The 16,806-nt window shown below is 44.3% G+C and overlaps 2 protein-coding genes across 2 annotated transcripts; one reads left to right on the top strand and one right to left on the bottom strand.

The window, feature by feature from the left end:
- Positions 1–742: 742 nt before the first annotated feature.
- On the top strand, positions 743–2,565 carry LOC119356064 (DNA-binding protein MNB1B-like). The gene is made up of 7 exons (XM_037622963.1): positions 743–917; positions 1,046–1,129; positions 1,208–1,265; positions 1,387–1,431; positions 1,947–2,009; positions 2,114–2,185; positions 2,279–2,565. The coding sequence occupies exons 1-7, from the start codon at positions 889–891 to the stop codon at positions 2,291–2,293; spliced, it is 366 nt and encodes a 121-aa protein (XP_037478860.1). The 5' UTR covers positions 743–888; the 3' UTR covers positions 2,294–2,565.
- A 264-nt stretch (positions 2,566–2,829) lies between these two features.
- Positions 2,830–16,725, bottom strand: LOC119356063. The gene is made up of 33 exons (XM_037622962.1): positions 16,706–16,725; positions 16,014–16,110; positions 15,342–15,929; positions 14,989–15,255; positions 14,697–14,908; positions 14,267–14,606; positions 13,570–13,770; positions 12,892–13,023; positions 12,693–12,761; positions 11,940–12,053; positions 10,525–10,639; positions 10,302–10,408; positions 10,148–10,201; positions 9,960–10,051; positions 9,771–9,874; positions 9,238–9,310; positions 8,707–9,088; positions 7,766–8,083; positions 7,495–7,686; positions 7,297–7,389; positions 7,153–7,210; positions 6,424–6,536; positions 5,692–5,938; positions 5,453–5,571; positions 5,248–5,372; positions 5,042–5,156; positions 4,869–4,924; positions 4,554–4,647; positions 4,291–4,483; positions 3,996–4,094; positions 3,753–3,871; positions 3,474–3,536; positions 2,830–3,235 (listed from the first exon to the last, which is right to left on the bottom strand). The coding sequence occupies exons 1-33, from the start codon at positions 16,723–16,725 to the stop codon at positions 3,131–3,133; spliced, it is 5,076 nt and encodes a 1,691-aa protein (XP_037478859.1). The 3' UTR covers positions 2,830–3,130.
- Positions 16,726–16,806: the final 81 nt, after the last annotated feature.

Raw genomic sequence — 16,806 nt, 5'->3', positions numbered from 1 at the left:
CCATGCCAACTCACTTTATCGCCATGTCCTAGTCGTCGTCGTTGATGGTCCGTCCCCACCTCCCCCAACGTTCCCTCTAAACTCCCTCCTCCACAAGCATCCCTAACCCTAACTTAGTCATATCTGGTTCATCACCGGTGCCTCCACTCCACCTCGCTCGCTTCCACCGCCAACATCGTGGCCGGCCGTGTCTCCGAGCTCGGTGGGCAAGGCCTACAATACATGGGAGGGTACCCACAGCCAGTCAATTTTTTATTAAAAGAATAGTTTTTTAAGGCAAGATAGCCAGCCAGCTCGGCCAGAGCGGCAAAATTTGCGCCGGGCTGCTCCTACTCGGGACAAAATCTTTTTTTGAAGATCAGTACGGATACAAGCGCTCATATATATGCGCATGCACTCACTCCTATGAACGCACACACCCACACCCTATGAGCATATCCGAGAGACTGAGCCGATATATCATCTTGAGATTTTACGAAGTCACCGTAACGCCTCGTAGTCGACGAGAACCTCTTCTTTCATTGAACACGTATCACCGAAAATCATGAAATAGATTTAAGATAAATGCAAACACGAGGACTTAAATCCTGATGGGCCGGAATACCATTGCCATCTATAACCATTATCGCTACTCGGAACGAAATCTTGGAACCCTTGCAACTGTGCAGAGCCGGTCCAGTTTCTCTCGGCCCAGTGCCCAGGTTTCCACCGGTCGCAAACCGATGACCACCCCGCAACGCGGCCACTCCACGCCCACACGTCGCATTCTCCCCCTTTCGTTGTCTTTCCCCGTCCCATTCCCTCCGCTCCCCACTCCGCAGCAGTTCCGCACCGACGCCCTCGCCCTCACCCTCCCCAAAGCCCTAACCGCTCGCCCGCTCCGCCGCCATGAGGTCCAAGGCCAACGGAGACACCGCGTAAGTCACCCGCTCCCGCTCCCGCTCCCCCGCCTCCTCTTCCTGCGGGGTTAACGTTCATGGCTTTCGGTCGTACCGACTAACTTGGTCTCCTTTTCCGCTGATGATTCCGTGGTGGTGCGCTGCAGGTTCAAGGCCTCCGGCAAGAACAAGACGGCCACCGGCGGCGTCGCCAAGCCGAAGCGCGCCCCCACCCCCTTCTTCGCCTTCCTGTAAGCCCTCCCTCCCCGCCTCCTCCCCCAGATCTATTCGTCTCCGTACTCTAATAATTTTCGAAACTTCGGCCGCAGGGCTGAGTTCAGGCCACAGTACATGGAGAAGCACCCCGAGGCAAAGGGCGTCGCGGCCGTGAGTCTCCCACCCTCCTGCCATAGGGTTTTGCTTTTAGGGTTTTGCATCTAGGGTTTCGTTTCCATGGCCCATGGCTCATAAGTGTGTGCATGTGCTGCTTGTTTTTCTCTCCTTTTAGGTCACCAAGGCGGCTGGGGAGAAGTGGCGCAGCATGTCGGATGAGGTTTGTCTGGTTTTTGCGCTACTTATGCAATTTATATTGTGGAAAGTTGCTCCGGTGCCGTTATACTTGCCACAACTTGCCAAAATACTACTAGGTTGTCGTACCTGTTGCGTTAAACAACTAATTTGCAGTCCGTTGCCCCAAGATGATAACACAGCGAGTCTCCGTTACAATGCCAGTTTGTTAGAATATGGATGATGTTTATATGATTTTTGCGGTGCTTGTGTAATTAATAATGTTGGTGGATACCTGTCCAGTGCCGTTATATTTGACGCAACTTACCAAAATAACACCCGAGCTGTGCTCTGTTACCCTTAACTGATAATGCCGTCAGTCTCCGTTACAATGTTCTGGCGTTCTAAAATATTTCACGCAAGGTTAGCAAAAGGAAAACAGAAATATGTTGCCCCTTATCTGCCACTGTCTTTGCTGAGCTGTTTAATAACTTTAGCGTCTGTTTGGTGAAGGAAAGATGAATTATTTGATCCTAACTGGTTAATGCATGCCTTGTTTAGGAGAAGGCAAAGTATGGCGGCAAGAAGGCAGATGCCCCAGCAAGCAAGGCGGTGAACAAGAAGGTAGTGTTATCGCTGCCATGAATCTTGTGACGTAAAGCTTATGCTACTATGCATTCAAGTAATATCAGTTTTGGGGTAATAATGTTGTTTTCCATTTTTATCAGGAGAGCACTAGCTCCAAGAAGGCCAAGACTGACGCTGACGAAGAAGGTTCTGACGTTGAGGATGATGGCGAGGTATATAAATTTATGCATCGCTTTAGGTGGCATACATTGCAGTGCTGATGGAATTTACTTGTTGCTAACATATGTTTGGCTGTCTTATCACAGGAGGACGAGGAGTAAATAGTAGATGAGGGAACAGCAGTGGTGCAAATCAGCGTTTGCTGCTTAGGGTTTAGCTTGCCATGTCGATGTCCTCATTATGTAATATGTAAGGAGAATGTTTAGATGCGTACTCCTGGGCTGTGGCATGCTAGAGATGTCTCTGTTTGACTATTAGCGAAGAAAAGCTTAAAACCCTTGACTGCTTTTCTTTCTTGGACTTCCACAGCATGTGGAAACAGTCATTATGTTGGCTTGCTATTAATCGCGTTATGTCTTGTGTTCTCCTTTCACTTTCTTATTGCTTCTGATGGTCCTTTTGCTGAACTTGCTCTTGAGTTTTGTGCAGCAATTTTTTGTTAAGATTGTGCCCAATTGCTTTCTCCTCCGTGGTTGACCAATGGCTGTCTGTTCTAACATTTGGCAGCCAGGACATCAGAAGTCTATTTATTTTTTACTTTGACAGGATGTAAAAATCGATGCTAGTTGCCGGCTTGCCGCTGGTGGTTGTGTGACTATAGTGCAGCTTCTAAACATGAAGCGTGGCAACTTCATCAGATTCAAACATATTAAGTTTGCCCATGTATGTAAATTTGTGCAATGAAACAATTGATAGTGTAAGGTACCCTCTGTATGCTATCTACAACAAAATCATTTTAAGGCGGGGCTACATAATGTTCCACACACGTGAGGTGAACTTGAACATGGCGGTAACCTGTCAAGAACCTTAGCGAGTGCAAAGAGAAGTGAAGAAGACTATCTACAGCTGACCCCATGGTGCAGTTGGCCATCTCGAACAAACATAAAGAAAGGGAGCTTTACAACTAGAGGAAAAGGAACTAGATATAGCTGTCATTGCTATGATGAGCTCTTCTCGTTTTTCGTGGTTCGGAGCAGCTCTTTCGCCATTGACGAGAAGGATTGAGCACCATGAGCCATGTCTGCGGACCGAAGATTAATGCCCTGCAGGAAGCACATTTGTACATGTTAATGCCCTTTCAGGTTTATGCAGGATGTTCTTTATAGGTGTCTTCCGTGACATTCATATGGAAATTGGAAAGTTTTGCAGAACATAGGGAAATTGGGAACGAGAGAACTTCTTTGTTCGGGGAAACTGAATTACACGGTAGGTCCCGTACAGAGCAACATGGTAATAGGACTAGGCATAATACTATCAGTAGGGAAGCAAAATGCTGCTTACCTCCAATTTTTTGATGTTCTCTTGCAGCTTGTTTCCAATCATTTTTGGAACACTGGTTGAGTCCTGTTCAGATCAACAATGAAGGAAAGGTAAGTGAATGCATCAACTAGTCACATTTCTTCCCTTGAGGGGAAATAACCTATTATGTTGTGCACTATTCTACGCATTGCTAATACGATTCCATGTAGATGGTCATCAATCGGAGTAGATCAGCCTGTCTATGGACATAAATGTGCAGGTCATAATTTCAATGATATACTGGCGCTTCTATGCACTCACATCACTTGTTGCATATCCATACTTCATCTTTATCTGGTCAACTTGTCTAACTGATGGTTCATCTTCAGGCTTCTTATTTTCTGTATTCACCTTTTCTTCTGTTCTGGGCTTCAGTTTTCCTGCATATTAAACATTTGAACAACATATCACACTAAAATAGTTGAACTAGAGCGCTAATTTTGAAACGCCGCACCTTGGATTGCAAAGTTAATTACAAACATCTTAGTATAATACTTTTCTGACCTCTAAGAGCCTGGAGTCCCTTGCTGAATTTCTGTTTGCTTAGACCTGCGAAGTGCGGTCCTTTCTGCTTTTGTGTGTTGTCTTCAATGTCGATATCATCTTCAGAAAGAAACATATTAGAGTAAGTATACCCAGAAAAAGTAATGATTCTTCTAAAAATTATTGTAATAAGGTGTTCTAAAAAGTGATAGGTGCCAGGCAGACGATGTGGTAGTGGGGCTAGCGCCTAGTTGGGCTAGGCGGGAGGAAGGCACCTAGGGCCTTTTAGAACTGTGAACAACTGAACATCGTATACCTATGTCTAGCTCAATATTTTCATCATCTTTCAGTGAACTGCTCCTCCTCGCAGATGGTGGAGTGAAGTTCGCTGATGAAAATATTGAGGCCAGTTCTTCAGATGTTGTTGCGATGAATTGTCCATTGCCATTTGCATCACTCTCGTTTGCCTTGCTCCCTTTAGTGTCTTTCATAATCATCCGAAATAAGCCCTGGAGAATTTCCATTATCAGAAAGAAAGATACACAGATGCCTCAACTGACCATAAGATTAATCAGTTACCTTTTTCTTTTCTTTGGGAGACTTAACCACATAGGAAGATTCTTCCCTGAGAGGGCGGTCTTTTCTGTATACCATATTAATACTGTCTACATGCCTGCGTACAAACCGCACGCTTAGATAACTATGTTAAAAATTGTAAGTTCAGCTCGAAATAAATAATGAAATCATTGTGCCCGCTATTTGACGATCATAATAGGAGCTCTAGAATGGCTCAAGGGGTCTCTGGTAGTGCACTAAATTGCAAAGCTCCATTATTGGTAAACAAGGTCAACTATTCATCATTACCAAAGTTATAAACTAACCATGCTACCATACCTGTAGATGTCATCTTGACAGAGAGTAGAGAAAAAATATGTCTCCTCTCCCTTAATCTGTATAATCAAAGAAACTATTTATAAGTAAAAGCTACTTTTAAAATCATGAATAGAGCTATACTGAAGTTACTACAGAAGATGTCTCAAAAAGTAAAGTGATAGTGCAATCCATACCAAGATGATTTCTCCATCAGATGAACATGTTATGGAACTAGAGGAATTCAAGTTTTTTGAATGTACAAAACCTCGTAAAGAGGCTTCTTTCAACAAGGATAAATCTGGGAGGGACCTGCAGTTTCATAAATACACTAGAATTCATCGACTTCATTTGAATGCCCTCGACCCCTCGTGCAAAGTTTTCAACTCAGCTGTATTCTCACCTTGTTTCTACTTTTCCGTTGGAGAAGACTAGTACAATTCCAATTTCAGAAGAAGCACCATGGATAACAGATGCAAAACAACAGCTACCATTTAACTTTTTCTTATTAGTTATCTTCTTCATTCCCTGCACAAAGGAAAGCTCCATATGAACAACAACACTCACATAAAAACAGAAACTTCTGAGATAACTGGAAATACAAATACCTGAATCGCATGGCTCAAGGAAAATAAGCGGATTGCATCTTCTGTGCAAAGCAACAGCAAAGATTCCTTCAATGCTGTATCATGGTTATCAGATCCTGGTGCTTCGTTTGGAGATAACTCTGGATGATGGCATTATGTGGCTTTAGAATGGCATAATAGCGCGGTAATAGTACCTTGAGAATGGGGTTGGTGGGTAGATATACAAAAAAAGGATTATTATGCAAGATCATATAGCTCACCCAATGTCTGCAACAGAAGGGCTCTTGTGGGTCTGTTTGTCTGAACCGGGTTGGCATTCAAAAGTTTTCCAGTTTCTTCCTCGAGAATACAAATATTAGAATCTTCCATTCCTACTATCAGAAGATCCTTATCGTACCCATTGTGGCTGTAGAGTTCAAATTGCAAGGAGGCAATTCCACCAGAGACACGACACTCAAGCTGTTTTTGATACAATATAGTAGCATCATCTACTTTGATAACTGATACCTGAAACATGTTTTTCCAGACATGTCACTTTCTTGGTTGAATAATGAGCTCAAATTTTGAGTTGAATAACCATATTTAACGAACTGCTTTCATGAGATAAATGATTGTGTGATAGTTCCTCTATCTCTTTAAAATAGTCATCAACACAATAAATAACATACATGACATGAGTCACTTCATATCAAGAATGGCAAACTGCAAAGTCTTCGAAGAAGTAACCACTATTTTGCTTAACAAGATACTAAAACTTGTTGAACTGCGAGTAATATTAACCATTTAACTTTAAAAATTTCTGTGAGATCGCATATCAAACATGATATTTAGTAGCTTTGAGTCTGCAATTTGACTATTGTAGACAGTGGTTAAATTTTAGTGCTACTATTTTGAAACTGTGATACTATGCTTTTATTGTGTTGATTAACGGTGCTTTGAGCCTAATAGTTCAGAAAATTGAGAACATTTTGCACAATGGACAAATTTCTTACAATTCCTTTTTCTGTCCCAACAGCAAAATGCTTCGAATTAGAGATCATAGAGGTTGAGGTTACAGCTCCCTTGAGCTTTATACTTCTTGCATCGTAGTTATCCCCTTGCTTTCCTAATGAGTCACAAAAATTCTGGTTAACTAACATAGAGAAATTCCATAGACTTAGATATAAAAACATTATTAAAAAGATACATCTACCAGATGATAAGATCAGGCAGTACTGAACTGCTGACAGCCATTTATTAAGCTTATACCTCATATATAAAATATATAAATTGTTTCTACTTGTGGACACCAAAATCAACCAAACATATATAACTCTTGAGAAACTCCACATTATACGCCTGTCCTTTCTTTTAAAATTAATGCAGCAAACTCCGCATCATCTCTTACTTTTAATTGAAAGTTCACAGTTCGCCCATGGAAACCCTATAAACAACCTTATTATGATAGTTTAGAACTCGGCCAGACAAGCCGCAAACTCATGCTTATTTACTGAAAGGAGGTGATCTTATACTCGGGTAATCCAAACGTGATAATGAATGTATACTAACCATCCATTAGTTTAATGCGCCAAAAAATCACTGAATGTGCTAAAATTTAACTGGTAAATTGCAAAGTTTGCAGTAATATTATTGAAATTATTCTAGTGCAAACCCTTTCATAGAATCAACAACCAAGTTACTATATAGGTAGATGGAAGCACAACCCCTGAGCAAGTTAGTACCTTGTAAAATGGATAATATATTGTCGCTAGAGTCCTTTTTGAATGTGATTACGCGGACCTGGAAAGAAGAAATAAATGTCAATGCACTGGAAGTGTATTTAACACATAAACTAGAAACCTCCTGGTAGCCGTGGAATAGCTTACTGTTCCACCCTGATCCCCAGATATAAGAATGCTGGAGGACATATCAAACTGCAATGAAGTAATACGGGCTCGACTTGATGTATTGTCTTCATGCTGTGAAGTTATTAGATGGTTATTAGAATGAAGTTGAACACGGCAGTTCGTATAAGAATTCATAATTGTATAACACTTGGCAAAAAAGTTGGGATTTGATGCTACCTGCTGCTTTATCATAAAAATCTGCAGCAGAAGAGGACATGATGCATCCCAAAAGCTTATGGTTCCATCCATATGTCCAGTTATACAAAGATTCCTGGTTTTATGGATGTTGCTAAGACTTGCAGATATCTGACCTTTATCCTTCATTGAAAGCAGCCATGGATATTTGGAGGCCAATGTTGAAAAATAATCCTGTCCATTAAAAAGATGAAGCTGTCTGGTAAAAGAGTTCACAGTTGTTTGCAGGTATAATTTACAAATCTATACATGCCTCATTAGCTGTTGCTGTACGGTCACTTGTGTAGAACTTTGCAACATTGATGCCCGAATCACCATACGGTTGTTTCACAAATGAGTGGCTTGGAAGTGTTGGTGGTGATCTAGACTGAGATTGAAGAAGGTAGCGCTCAATTTCTGAATCATCGTATAAACAGATTTGACCAGATTTCAACAAGAGAACAAGAACAGTCTGTCTTTGCTTATTTGGGTCGCTAAGGCCTGTAACAAACTCCATTCCTTGACAAGCTTCTGTGAGGGGCAATACCATCTTTACTATTCGAGATTCACTCTCTTCATTCAGAATCAGGACCTGTGTCCAGAAAACACAAATGAAAGATTGAACGAAGATGCATTTCTCACTAAACAAAAATACCAAGACATCTTATCCACGTGAACCAGCACTATATTCTTCAGAAAGAAATCAACCGTTCCAAGTTCAAATAATGCTTTGGACATGGATCTTTTGTCTGGTTGCTGGAAAAATGACACCCAATCCGTTGCCCTTTGGGTGAGCATTTACTTTGAGTACCCATAATTTTTTATTTGTTCAAGTCAGTCCCAAAACCAGTAGATCATCCAGTCTAAATCGGCCTGTTACCAATCGATACGCTTCTTAAAACCCTAGAAAATGTAATACTGAGAAGCAAAATCATACAACCTGAATTTCGTATTCAAAAGGGCCAGAGGCCAGAGAAAACCGGTATCTGACAACCTGATAGTTATTTAGTGATAGTCCTGGCAGACAGATATGATGAAATTTACTGCTCCAATTATTTGCAATTAGCTAAAGTTTGCTAAGATATGATGTGAGTTCTAATAACTAAAATGTCATTTGGGATAACAATATCCATATGGAAAGCATGCACTTGAAAAGTATGGCAGAAAATCAGGAACATTATAAAAACCACTGTGAAAATATTTCAGTGTTTCTACCTGGTATAGGTATGCATGTTCGCTGAATCCATTAATATACAAACGTCCAGACTTTCCATCAGTAGGAACCCATCTCAAAGAGATTATTGGCACCTTGTCTAGCTTGCATCCAAGGTTAAGCCTCTGAAGTGGTAGATTCTGATTACTCGAAGATGAGGAATTTTCTGCACTGAAAATATCAGGAATAGCCCAAAGGTAGATATCACCACTGTCATATCCAATAGCAACTTTGCTTCCCTTGGAACAAGCCCAGCATGACGATGTCACATTTTTCTCCTCCTGGTGCGATTGTTGTTGCGTAGTTCTACCGGATACGAATACCACTTTGCTTGCCTTAATATCCCATAAAGTCATGACACCATCTCTGAATATAATGAGCAACCTGAGAGGAAGAGTGCACCTTAATCAGACATTTCACTATGCCTACAGAGGGGCATGAATTAATGAATTATGGAAGATCAATCTGAATATGACATGGCTGAAAAGCTGCAATAATTCGTGCCAAACTGCGGTAATGAGATTGAGACCAACCTGTTAGATTCAGCCAAAGGCTGTGGCGATACAAATACAATTTCTACCCCGTTACCGCCATTTCCCGTGGAACCTTCAATAACAAATCAAACTGAATGTGAATTTCAGTTGCCAATTACATTGGCTTATTGAGACGATTATTAATATTGTTGTTGTGAAATTTCTCTCTGAAAGTTTAACAAATATCTGGATGGGAATGATATTTAACATATCATTGCAAACAAAATAAAAGAAAGTGTAGAAGAATAAACAAAGTTCAGTATGCAGTTAGCCTTAAAAGAAAGCTGAGTATGCAACATAGAGATATATACTGACATTCCAGAGACGGCATATATTTTCTAGTTTGCAGATTGTTTGGTTTAACAGGCTTCTGGTTCCTTTTTCGATAATTTTCGTTCTGCTTTGGCCTTTTTTTTTGTATTTGTGCCATCTGGCATCTGGGCAGGCCTGCATCTGGGTGATTTCTCACTAATACAAAACTGACAGGCATTTTTATGCGTGTCCGAGGGAAAAAAAACAGAGAGACGACATACCATAAGATTCAGCAAAAGGAATGCAATACGGCAGGTCAACTAGACACCTTTGACCCAAGTCAAGCTTGAACAAGGACACATTTCCAAAACTATCTCCTGCATATCTGCGCAGCCCAGAATTCTCGTTAGCACACTTGACCCATCAAGATCCATGCCGCAGTACCAGTGCATTCAGTAACCATCACTTACATGTAGAAACTCTTCTGCAGCACTGTGAACGCGGTTATTTGCTTCTCAAAGGGATGCAGATAACACAGCCTCTTGGTGTCGATGTCCCAGACCTGCAAACGACGCTCTTTTGGGTCAACAACGCATGGAAAAATAGGACCACATTTAGTGAATGGACCAAGAGAATGAATGTGTGGGAGTAGACGTGCCTCGATCTGGTTCTGAGTGTTGACGCTCAGGAGAACCCCTTGGCCATCGGCGAACTGAAAGTGAGCGTCGGATTCAGGCACATCGATCCAAGTTCAGCAATGCGGCACTGGACACGGAATAGCAATGGGATTGGAAGCAGGTGGTGAGTGGTACCTGCAGGAACTTGGAGGGGATGGGGGAGGGGGACTGGAGCAGCTTCGTAAGCGAAAGGCCGCGAGTTCGATCCTCGCCGGGAGCTCTTTTTTTTTTGTTCTTCGTAACTGATGAAGTAATTTAAATTCACTCCACCTAAAATATCACTTTCAAACTAGAAATGTTTGTCTCTGACAAAAATAATAAATGAAGGAAAAGGACGAGATAGATCCTGGTTCCTTACTGTACTTATGTAAGGCCATGTACGTGTCAGTATGTCCTGATCTCCCGGCCCATGAGCTCAGCCGGCCAAGCACATGGCCGGTCACATCGAAATGAGCACGCAGTAGTAGCAGTATCTAATAAACGACCAGGTGGCGTGATCTAATTAGCCCCGAGAAATCATGATGCCAACGGACTGGTACACGCGGCAGGCTAGTGCAATTTCAAAATAAGATTCATGTCCTAACTTAATCTAAAGCATTTCACAATTCCCAGTTTTTTTAAATCATCATAAATCTTTTTCGAGAGTGAATGATCACAAATCTCAAGTGTGTTGCTGTCAGTGCCTGCCCTAGTCTCAAGTGTGTTGCTGTCAGTTGCCCTACTATGAAGTTATAATACTACCTTTTTTCCCTTAAAAAAAGGAAAATCACGCATCATCACATCAGGCCCCTGTCTTTAGCAAGAGTTGCCCTACATGCTTACTTGTCCTAGGTCTCTCACTGCAAGAGCGAGTAATTTTGCAGAGAGTCGAGGCATATGATGGAAAATAATTTTGGAAACGGCATGATATGAAACACTTGCGCTTATTATACAAGCCAAAGCCGGATACTGAAATCGACAGCCGCGACTGAACAACGCCCCCTGTAAAACAGTCGTCGGTGACTGCAGGCCAAAGCCGGCAAGCCTACGCTGAACCGAAGCAAGCGAACCTCGTTGTGTCGTTGATCTCCAAGGACCGGACTACTAGGCTATTTTATATCAACCCCACAGTATTGTAATCCATCCAATCTATGCATCGAACCTGGTCAATCTACCAAAATTTCTTATCCATCTCGATCGGTCGCCTCAGTGTTGGTGCCACGGCACTGGGTAGGATCATTTCCGCAGCGACTAAACAATGCATCCTTTGCTTGGACGATATTAATGAGGTCACATGGACTTGCAGAGCCGCCTTAAATTTGTGAATCGTACATGAGTCCATGGCCATCTGTGGGTGTTTCAAATTCGAACGGAGCTCGGATCGAAACAAGGACGCGAGCGCGACACTCCGTCTCTGACGAGGCAGGGCGACATTGGGGGACGGCGTCAACGAGGCAACATTCTTTTCTTTTCTTGTTCGCACGGCGAAAATAAGGAAATGAGCAGAAAGTGACATTTTTCCAAGGATTACGTCCGAATTCGGTCGGTGGAGAAGGGGATGAGTGGCATCAACAACTACTCCCCAGTCAGGAAAAGAAAAGAGACCATTCTAGGATTACTACTCACCCTCGAATCGAATCTACTACGTACATGCTGTAGCAAAGTTGTCGTAATCCACACAGAATCGACCGAGAACAAGGAAGCTGATAGATCGGAGTACTGGTAAAATGGCAGCAGAGAGCATTGGACTGGATGGGATCGAGCGAGCGAGCGAGCGAGAGAGAGGTTATATACCTTCTTGGAGGCCTTCTCCACGAGCTTCTTGACGAACATGGCCGATCCACGGCGACCAAGGCAGAATCCAACGAAGAATCCACTCGCAGGTGAACCAGGATCGACGCCTCTCTTCTGTACCCGAAGCAGCAGCAGCAGCAGTTGTCAACTTGGCCTTCAGGAACCGCAGGAGGGAATGAATCGACGGAGGAAACCGAGGACGAAACCGTCGACGGAGGCAGGGGGGGAAGAAGGGGGTGTCAGACGGACAGGGGAGGAAGGGGAGTTTTGTGTTGGGAGGGCAGTTAAGGATTAGGTTGAGAGAGATCGATGCTACAGACACTGTCGAGTGAGAGAGCGGAGGGGGGTTTAAAAAGGAAAAGGAGGGAGGAGCCAGCCAGGGACCGCAAACCGACGCGGAATAATAATCCCGGGCTCCCGGTTCGACGATGGGCCAGGGCGTGATCCGGTACGTGCACTTGGCATCGCCTCGACGCAAGCGAGAAATAATGAAATCTGTCCTGACGACGTGCCTTTTCCCTTCAACCACCTTCGTTCGTTCATGCTGTCTGTCAGCAGAGGAAGGGTAACGTGGCAGCGAGGCGACTCTCGACGAACGAGTCGGTCCAGTCGGTGTGAGGTTGTCAGCCGGTCCTCCACTGCTCCACATATGGAATGTACTGAAGAAGGAAGAAGCAGGCAGCGCCGAGGAAGGAAAGGAGAGCTGGCCATGGGCGTGGCGTTACTACTGGTTGCTTGTTTTGGAGAGGGCACCTTCTTGTGCGCTGATGGCATTGGCTGGATTCTGGAGAGGCCATAAGTGGTGTGCTTATCTGCCCTGTCCTATTTTGCCAAGTATCAATTGCTTGCTAAATTCAGGGATGTGGTAGTAATCGGTTGCAGATTCAGGGATTGTGGTGGAGATGATCGGATGCGATGGGATGGGTGGGGGTGTGTGGGACAGAGAACCCACCGTCCACGGATGGTCGGTGCCAGCAAGGTCGGGAATAGTAGTATAGGACGGTTTCTGTGTTTTGAGGTGTGCTTGCCAGGTGTCAGCACGCGAGAGGAACGGATAACGGAGGAATGAGGGTGTAGGGCACACCTACGTGAGAGTGAGGTTAACAAGGTTCACTAAAGGCAAAATTTCGTGTTTTGACCCTTTTAACAAAAAAATTTAAGCCTTTTTTGGTCAAATGATAGAATTATCGTAGGAATAGGAATTTTGTAGGAAATGAGATGAGGTGTATCTCAAATCTTATGAGTAGGAATGAGAAACGAGATGTCATTTGGTTGACACCAAAGGAATTTTTCCATTGAGTCTAGACTCATTTTTATTTTCCTATGAAATATGGAGGATAGGAACCAATCCTATGTAGGAATAGGAATCCATTCCTATGAACCAAAGGGCTCTAAAGGGAAAAATCTTATAAGAATCCTATCCTCTGGAATTTCTATAAAATTCCTCCAAACCAAAGGAGGCCTTAGGATCTGACCCCGGTTCAAAAAAAATTCGGGATTTGACCCTTTTGCTACTGCCAGGGGCTCTGGCGGTAGAATTAGACAACCTACCGCCAAAGCACCTGGCGGTAGGGTGCCGACGGAGGGGGACGACGGCCGTTTGACTGCGCTGACGTGGATAAGTACCTACCGCCAGGGGGGCTGGCGGCAGCCTGTCTAACCCTACCGCCAGATCCCCTGGCGGTAGGGTGTGGCAGGGTTTTGCCGCAACCTTCTGTAACGAAATGTGCAATGGACCTGGCGGTAGGTTCACCCTATCGCCATGGGGGCAGGCGGTAGGCTGTGTGACCCTACCGCCAGGTCGGTCCTGTGTTTTTCCAGTGTAAAGCTTCTGTAACGAAAAATGCAAGGGCCCTAGCGGTAGGTGAGCCCTACCGTCATGGGGGCTGGCGGTAGGGTGTCTGACCCTACCGCCAGGGGCCTTGGCGGTAGGGTCCTCTGTTTTGTTGTTTCTAGTTCATTTGGTTGCTTGTTTTCGAATTCAATATGACAACAAGTTTTACAAATATGACAACAATACCACAGATTTTAAACAATTAAACTTGGGCATCACATAGATCCACATTAGATAACTTGTGCATATAACATTTCAAACGAACTTCAACGGAGTTCCACATAGTAGCAAACACATAGATCCACAAATAGCAAACACATAGTTCCACGTAGTTTCACAACCACTAGACAAGTTCAACCAAACGAAGTTCAACCAAACTAAAAGAGCCAAGTATCAAAGAGCATAATCAGTTGCTCCTTCCCCTCTTGGAGGTACGGTCCTCGTTACTCTTTGAACGAGTCTCTCTGGTCTTCTTCTTGGGCCGGCGAGGAACCGGTCTCTGGAAAGGGTCCGGACTCAACAAATTCTTCTTCTTCGGATTCCTCTTCGGCAGCTGAGATGCTTGAGATGTTTGAGTTGGTGGAGGTCCATACTCTTCATCGTACTCCTCCTCCCCGTTGCTCTCCTCCTCCTCCCCTTCTTCATGTGTGGCCTCCTCCTCGTCCTCCCCAACCAACCTAGATGACGAGGGAGCATGGCTCGATGAGCCGATGAGGTCCTGTGTGGCTTTCCTCTCCACGTCTTTACGGTACCTCCGTCGGTTCCACTCCGTCACATGAGTTTTATGCTCCTCTCCCCAGTCTATGATCGACTGATTCTTCTGCCGGCTCATCCTGCAAGGCATAAGCAACAAGAATCATCATAAGCAACAAGAAACATGATAAGCGTAATGAAATCATGGGCACGGGGAACAAAGCGCTCACAGGTGGAGCACGTGGCTGCCGGTATCGGTGGGCTGGCCCGGCGGGGTATGCTGATAAATCCCAAACTGCGTGGCCACGCGGTGTGGCAAGTGCCACTCGACGGCGTACACACAGATCATGGGCACAATGCACCGCCAGAGACCACGGTCCGCATCGCACATCACGTTCAGATCAAAGTCCCACTCTCGGTCATGATACAACCACCAGTTTACCTGTTACATATTCATTGGTAAGTTCCCACTCTCGGTCAAAAGTGGAATCAAAGAGAAAGGTGTTGAGCGAGTTCATATACCTGCGTATGCGTCAAAGCGTCCAACTCCTTGGTGTAGGTCTTGTACGAAGTCTTGTTTAGGCCCGTGTAGAGTTTGACAACGTCCCACTCGTAAGCTACGGTGGGGTGTCGAGTCTCGTCGCCGTCTTTGCTATAAGCACCCCATGGGCGTCTTGGCAACTTCTCCGGACGCCCCACCGGCAGCCGCTCCCACATCCAAATGGAGAAGGCCCAGACAAAGCCACCCATATTGGACTTGTCTCCCGTCCTCTGCGTTGCGTCGTCAAGCTGCAAAACATCAAATGAGGATCAGATATAAGAAAATGTCATGGACACACTTTCGTAGGTAGGTAGGGAATTAGATCCTCTCTTACCGAACGGTATAGGTAGGCGAGAGATGCGGTCCCCCAACTGTACCCTGCCTCCCAGTCCGCTAGGAAGAAGAGATACGACCGGTTGGCAGAGTTCCCGGAGCTGTCTGGAAACACGACCTCCATGAGAAGATACCACAGGTAGGCCCTCGCGTACCACTCCACAGTCGTCTCGTCGGTGCCTTCGGGGCATTTCTGCCGGTGCTCCGAGAGCCAGGTCAATGGCACACCGGATGTACGGTTACCCTTGATAGCAGGGCAGTCGCCGATGAAGGCTGCAACCCTCTGCTGCCAGTTGGTCCTCTCCACTCGCCCGGTGAGTGCATGACCCTCGATCGGCATGGCAGTAATCATCGCCCAATCCTCGAGGGTCACCGTCATCTCCCCGCATGGCAGATGGAAAGAATGGGTCTTCGGTCGCCACCGGTCAATCAACGCCGTCAGAGCTGCGTGGACAAGCATCGGTGGCTGACGCTTGAACTGCAACACAAAACCCAACAGACGGGCTCTCTTGAAGAACGGCGCGTAGCGCTCGTCGTAGTCCATATGCCCATGAACCCCGTGACCCCTCATGCGCAGTGCCTGGAGCATCTATCAAAAAGTGAACGCCAAAAGTTAGGAAATTATTTTCATCAATCCGAAAACTTTCATCAAAATTTCATTCATATCACTTACCTCTCCGTTCTCTATGAACCGAGCACGATGACCCTTGTCGAATGCCCAGTCCAGCATGGAGTACCGTGGGCCGATGTTGTCCGCAAGAGGTGGCCGCCTTAATAAAATTTCATAAACAAAACCACCATAAGCATAAAGCATACATAAACAAAAAATGAACTCAAATCATATCAACATGCATCATATCAAAATAAATTTTAAGCATATTCCTCCAACAACAACTACTACACATGATGGATCAAATCATATCGACATGCATCATATCAAAAAAAAAAATCCTCCAACATACATCATATCATCATATTTTTAAATAAAATTTTCCAAACAACATCTTCATATCATCATATCAACATGCATCATCAAACTAGGGTTCATATTCACACTAGATCATATCATCATATCAACATGCATCATCAGACTAGGGTTCATCCTCATATCATAATTACATCATAATTTTTTTAACAAAAAAAATTATGAACTACGGTTCATCTTCACACTAACATATGAACTATTTATTAGAGTTCATATCCAATACCACTAGTTACTAAAGAACTAAGAACTACAACTACAATCAATCTTAGGTGAATTTTTTTTCCAATTTAAGTTCAAAAATATGAGGGATTTCAAGCAAATAATGCGTCGAATCAGAAGCAAGTTTGCAAAAACTAATTGGAGGGATTGGAGGAGCTTACGTTTCACTCTTCGGGGCCATCTCGATCCGCAAAAACGGTGAAGAATCGGTGAAGATCCGAGGGGGGAGTGGAGGAGATGAGAGAGGGGCGACTTGGGGGAG

Source organism: Triticum dicoccoides, chromosome 2A (assembly GCF_002162155.2).
Source record: "Triticum dicoccoides isolate Atlit2015 ecotype Zavitan chromosome 2A, WEW_v2.0, whole genome shotgun sequence".
Lineage (NCBI taxonomy): Eukaryota > Viridiplantae > Streptophyta > Magnoliopsida > Poales > Poaceae > Triticum > Triticum dicoccoides.
The sequence above is the reverse complement of the archived record's forward strand: the minus strand, read 5'-3'. Positions and strand labels throughout refer to the sequence as shown.

Coding starts and splice junctions, on each gene's coding strand:
- LOC119356064 (XM_037622963.1), top strand. CDS start 889: ATGAGGTCCAAGGCCAACGGAGACACCGC. Junction 1,266..1,386: donor AGGCAAAGGGCGTCGCGGCC/GTGAGTCTCCCA, acceptor CTCTCCTTTTAG/GTCACCAAGGCGGCTGGGGA. Junction 1,432..1,946: donor GGCGCAGCATGTCGGATGAG/GTTTGTCTGGTT, acceptor TGCCTTGTTTAG/GAGAAGGCAAAGTATGGCGG.
- LOC119356063 (XM_037622962.1), bottom strand. CDS start 16,725: ATGGCCCCGAAGAGTGAAAC. Junction 10,052..10,147: donor ACACTCAGAACCAGATCGAG/GCACGTCTACTC, acceptor CGTCGTTTGCAG/GTCTGGGACATCGACACCAA. Junction 6,537..7,152: donor TATATTATCCATTTTACAAG/GTACTAACTTGC, acceptor GTGACTCATTAG/GAAAGCAAGGGGATAACTAC.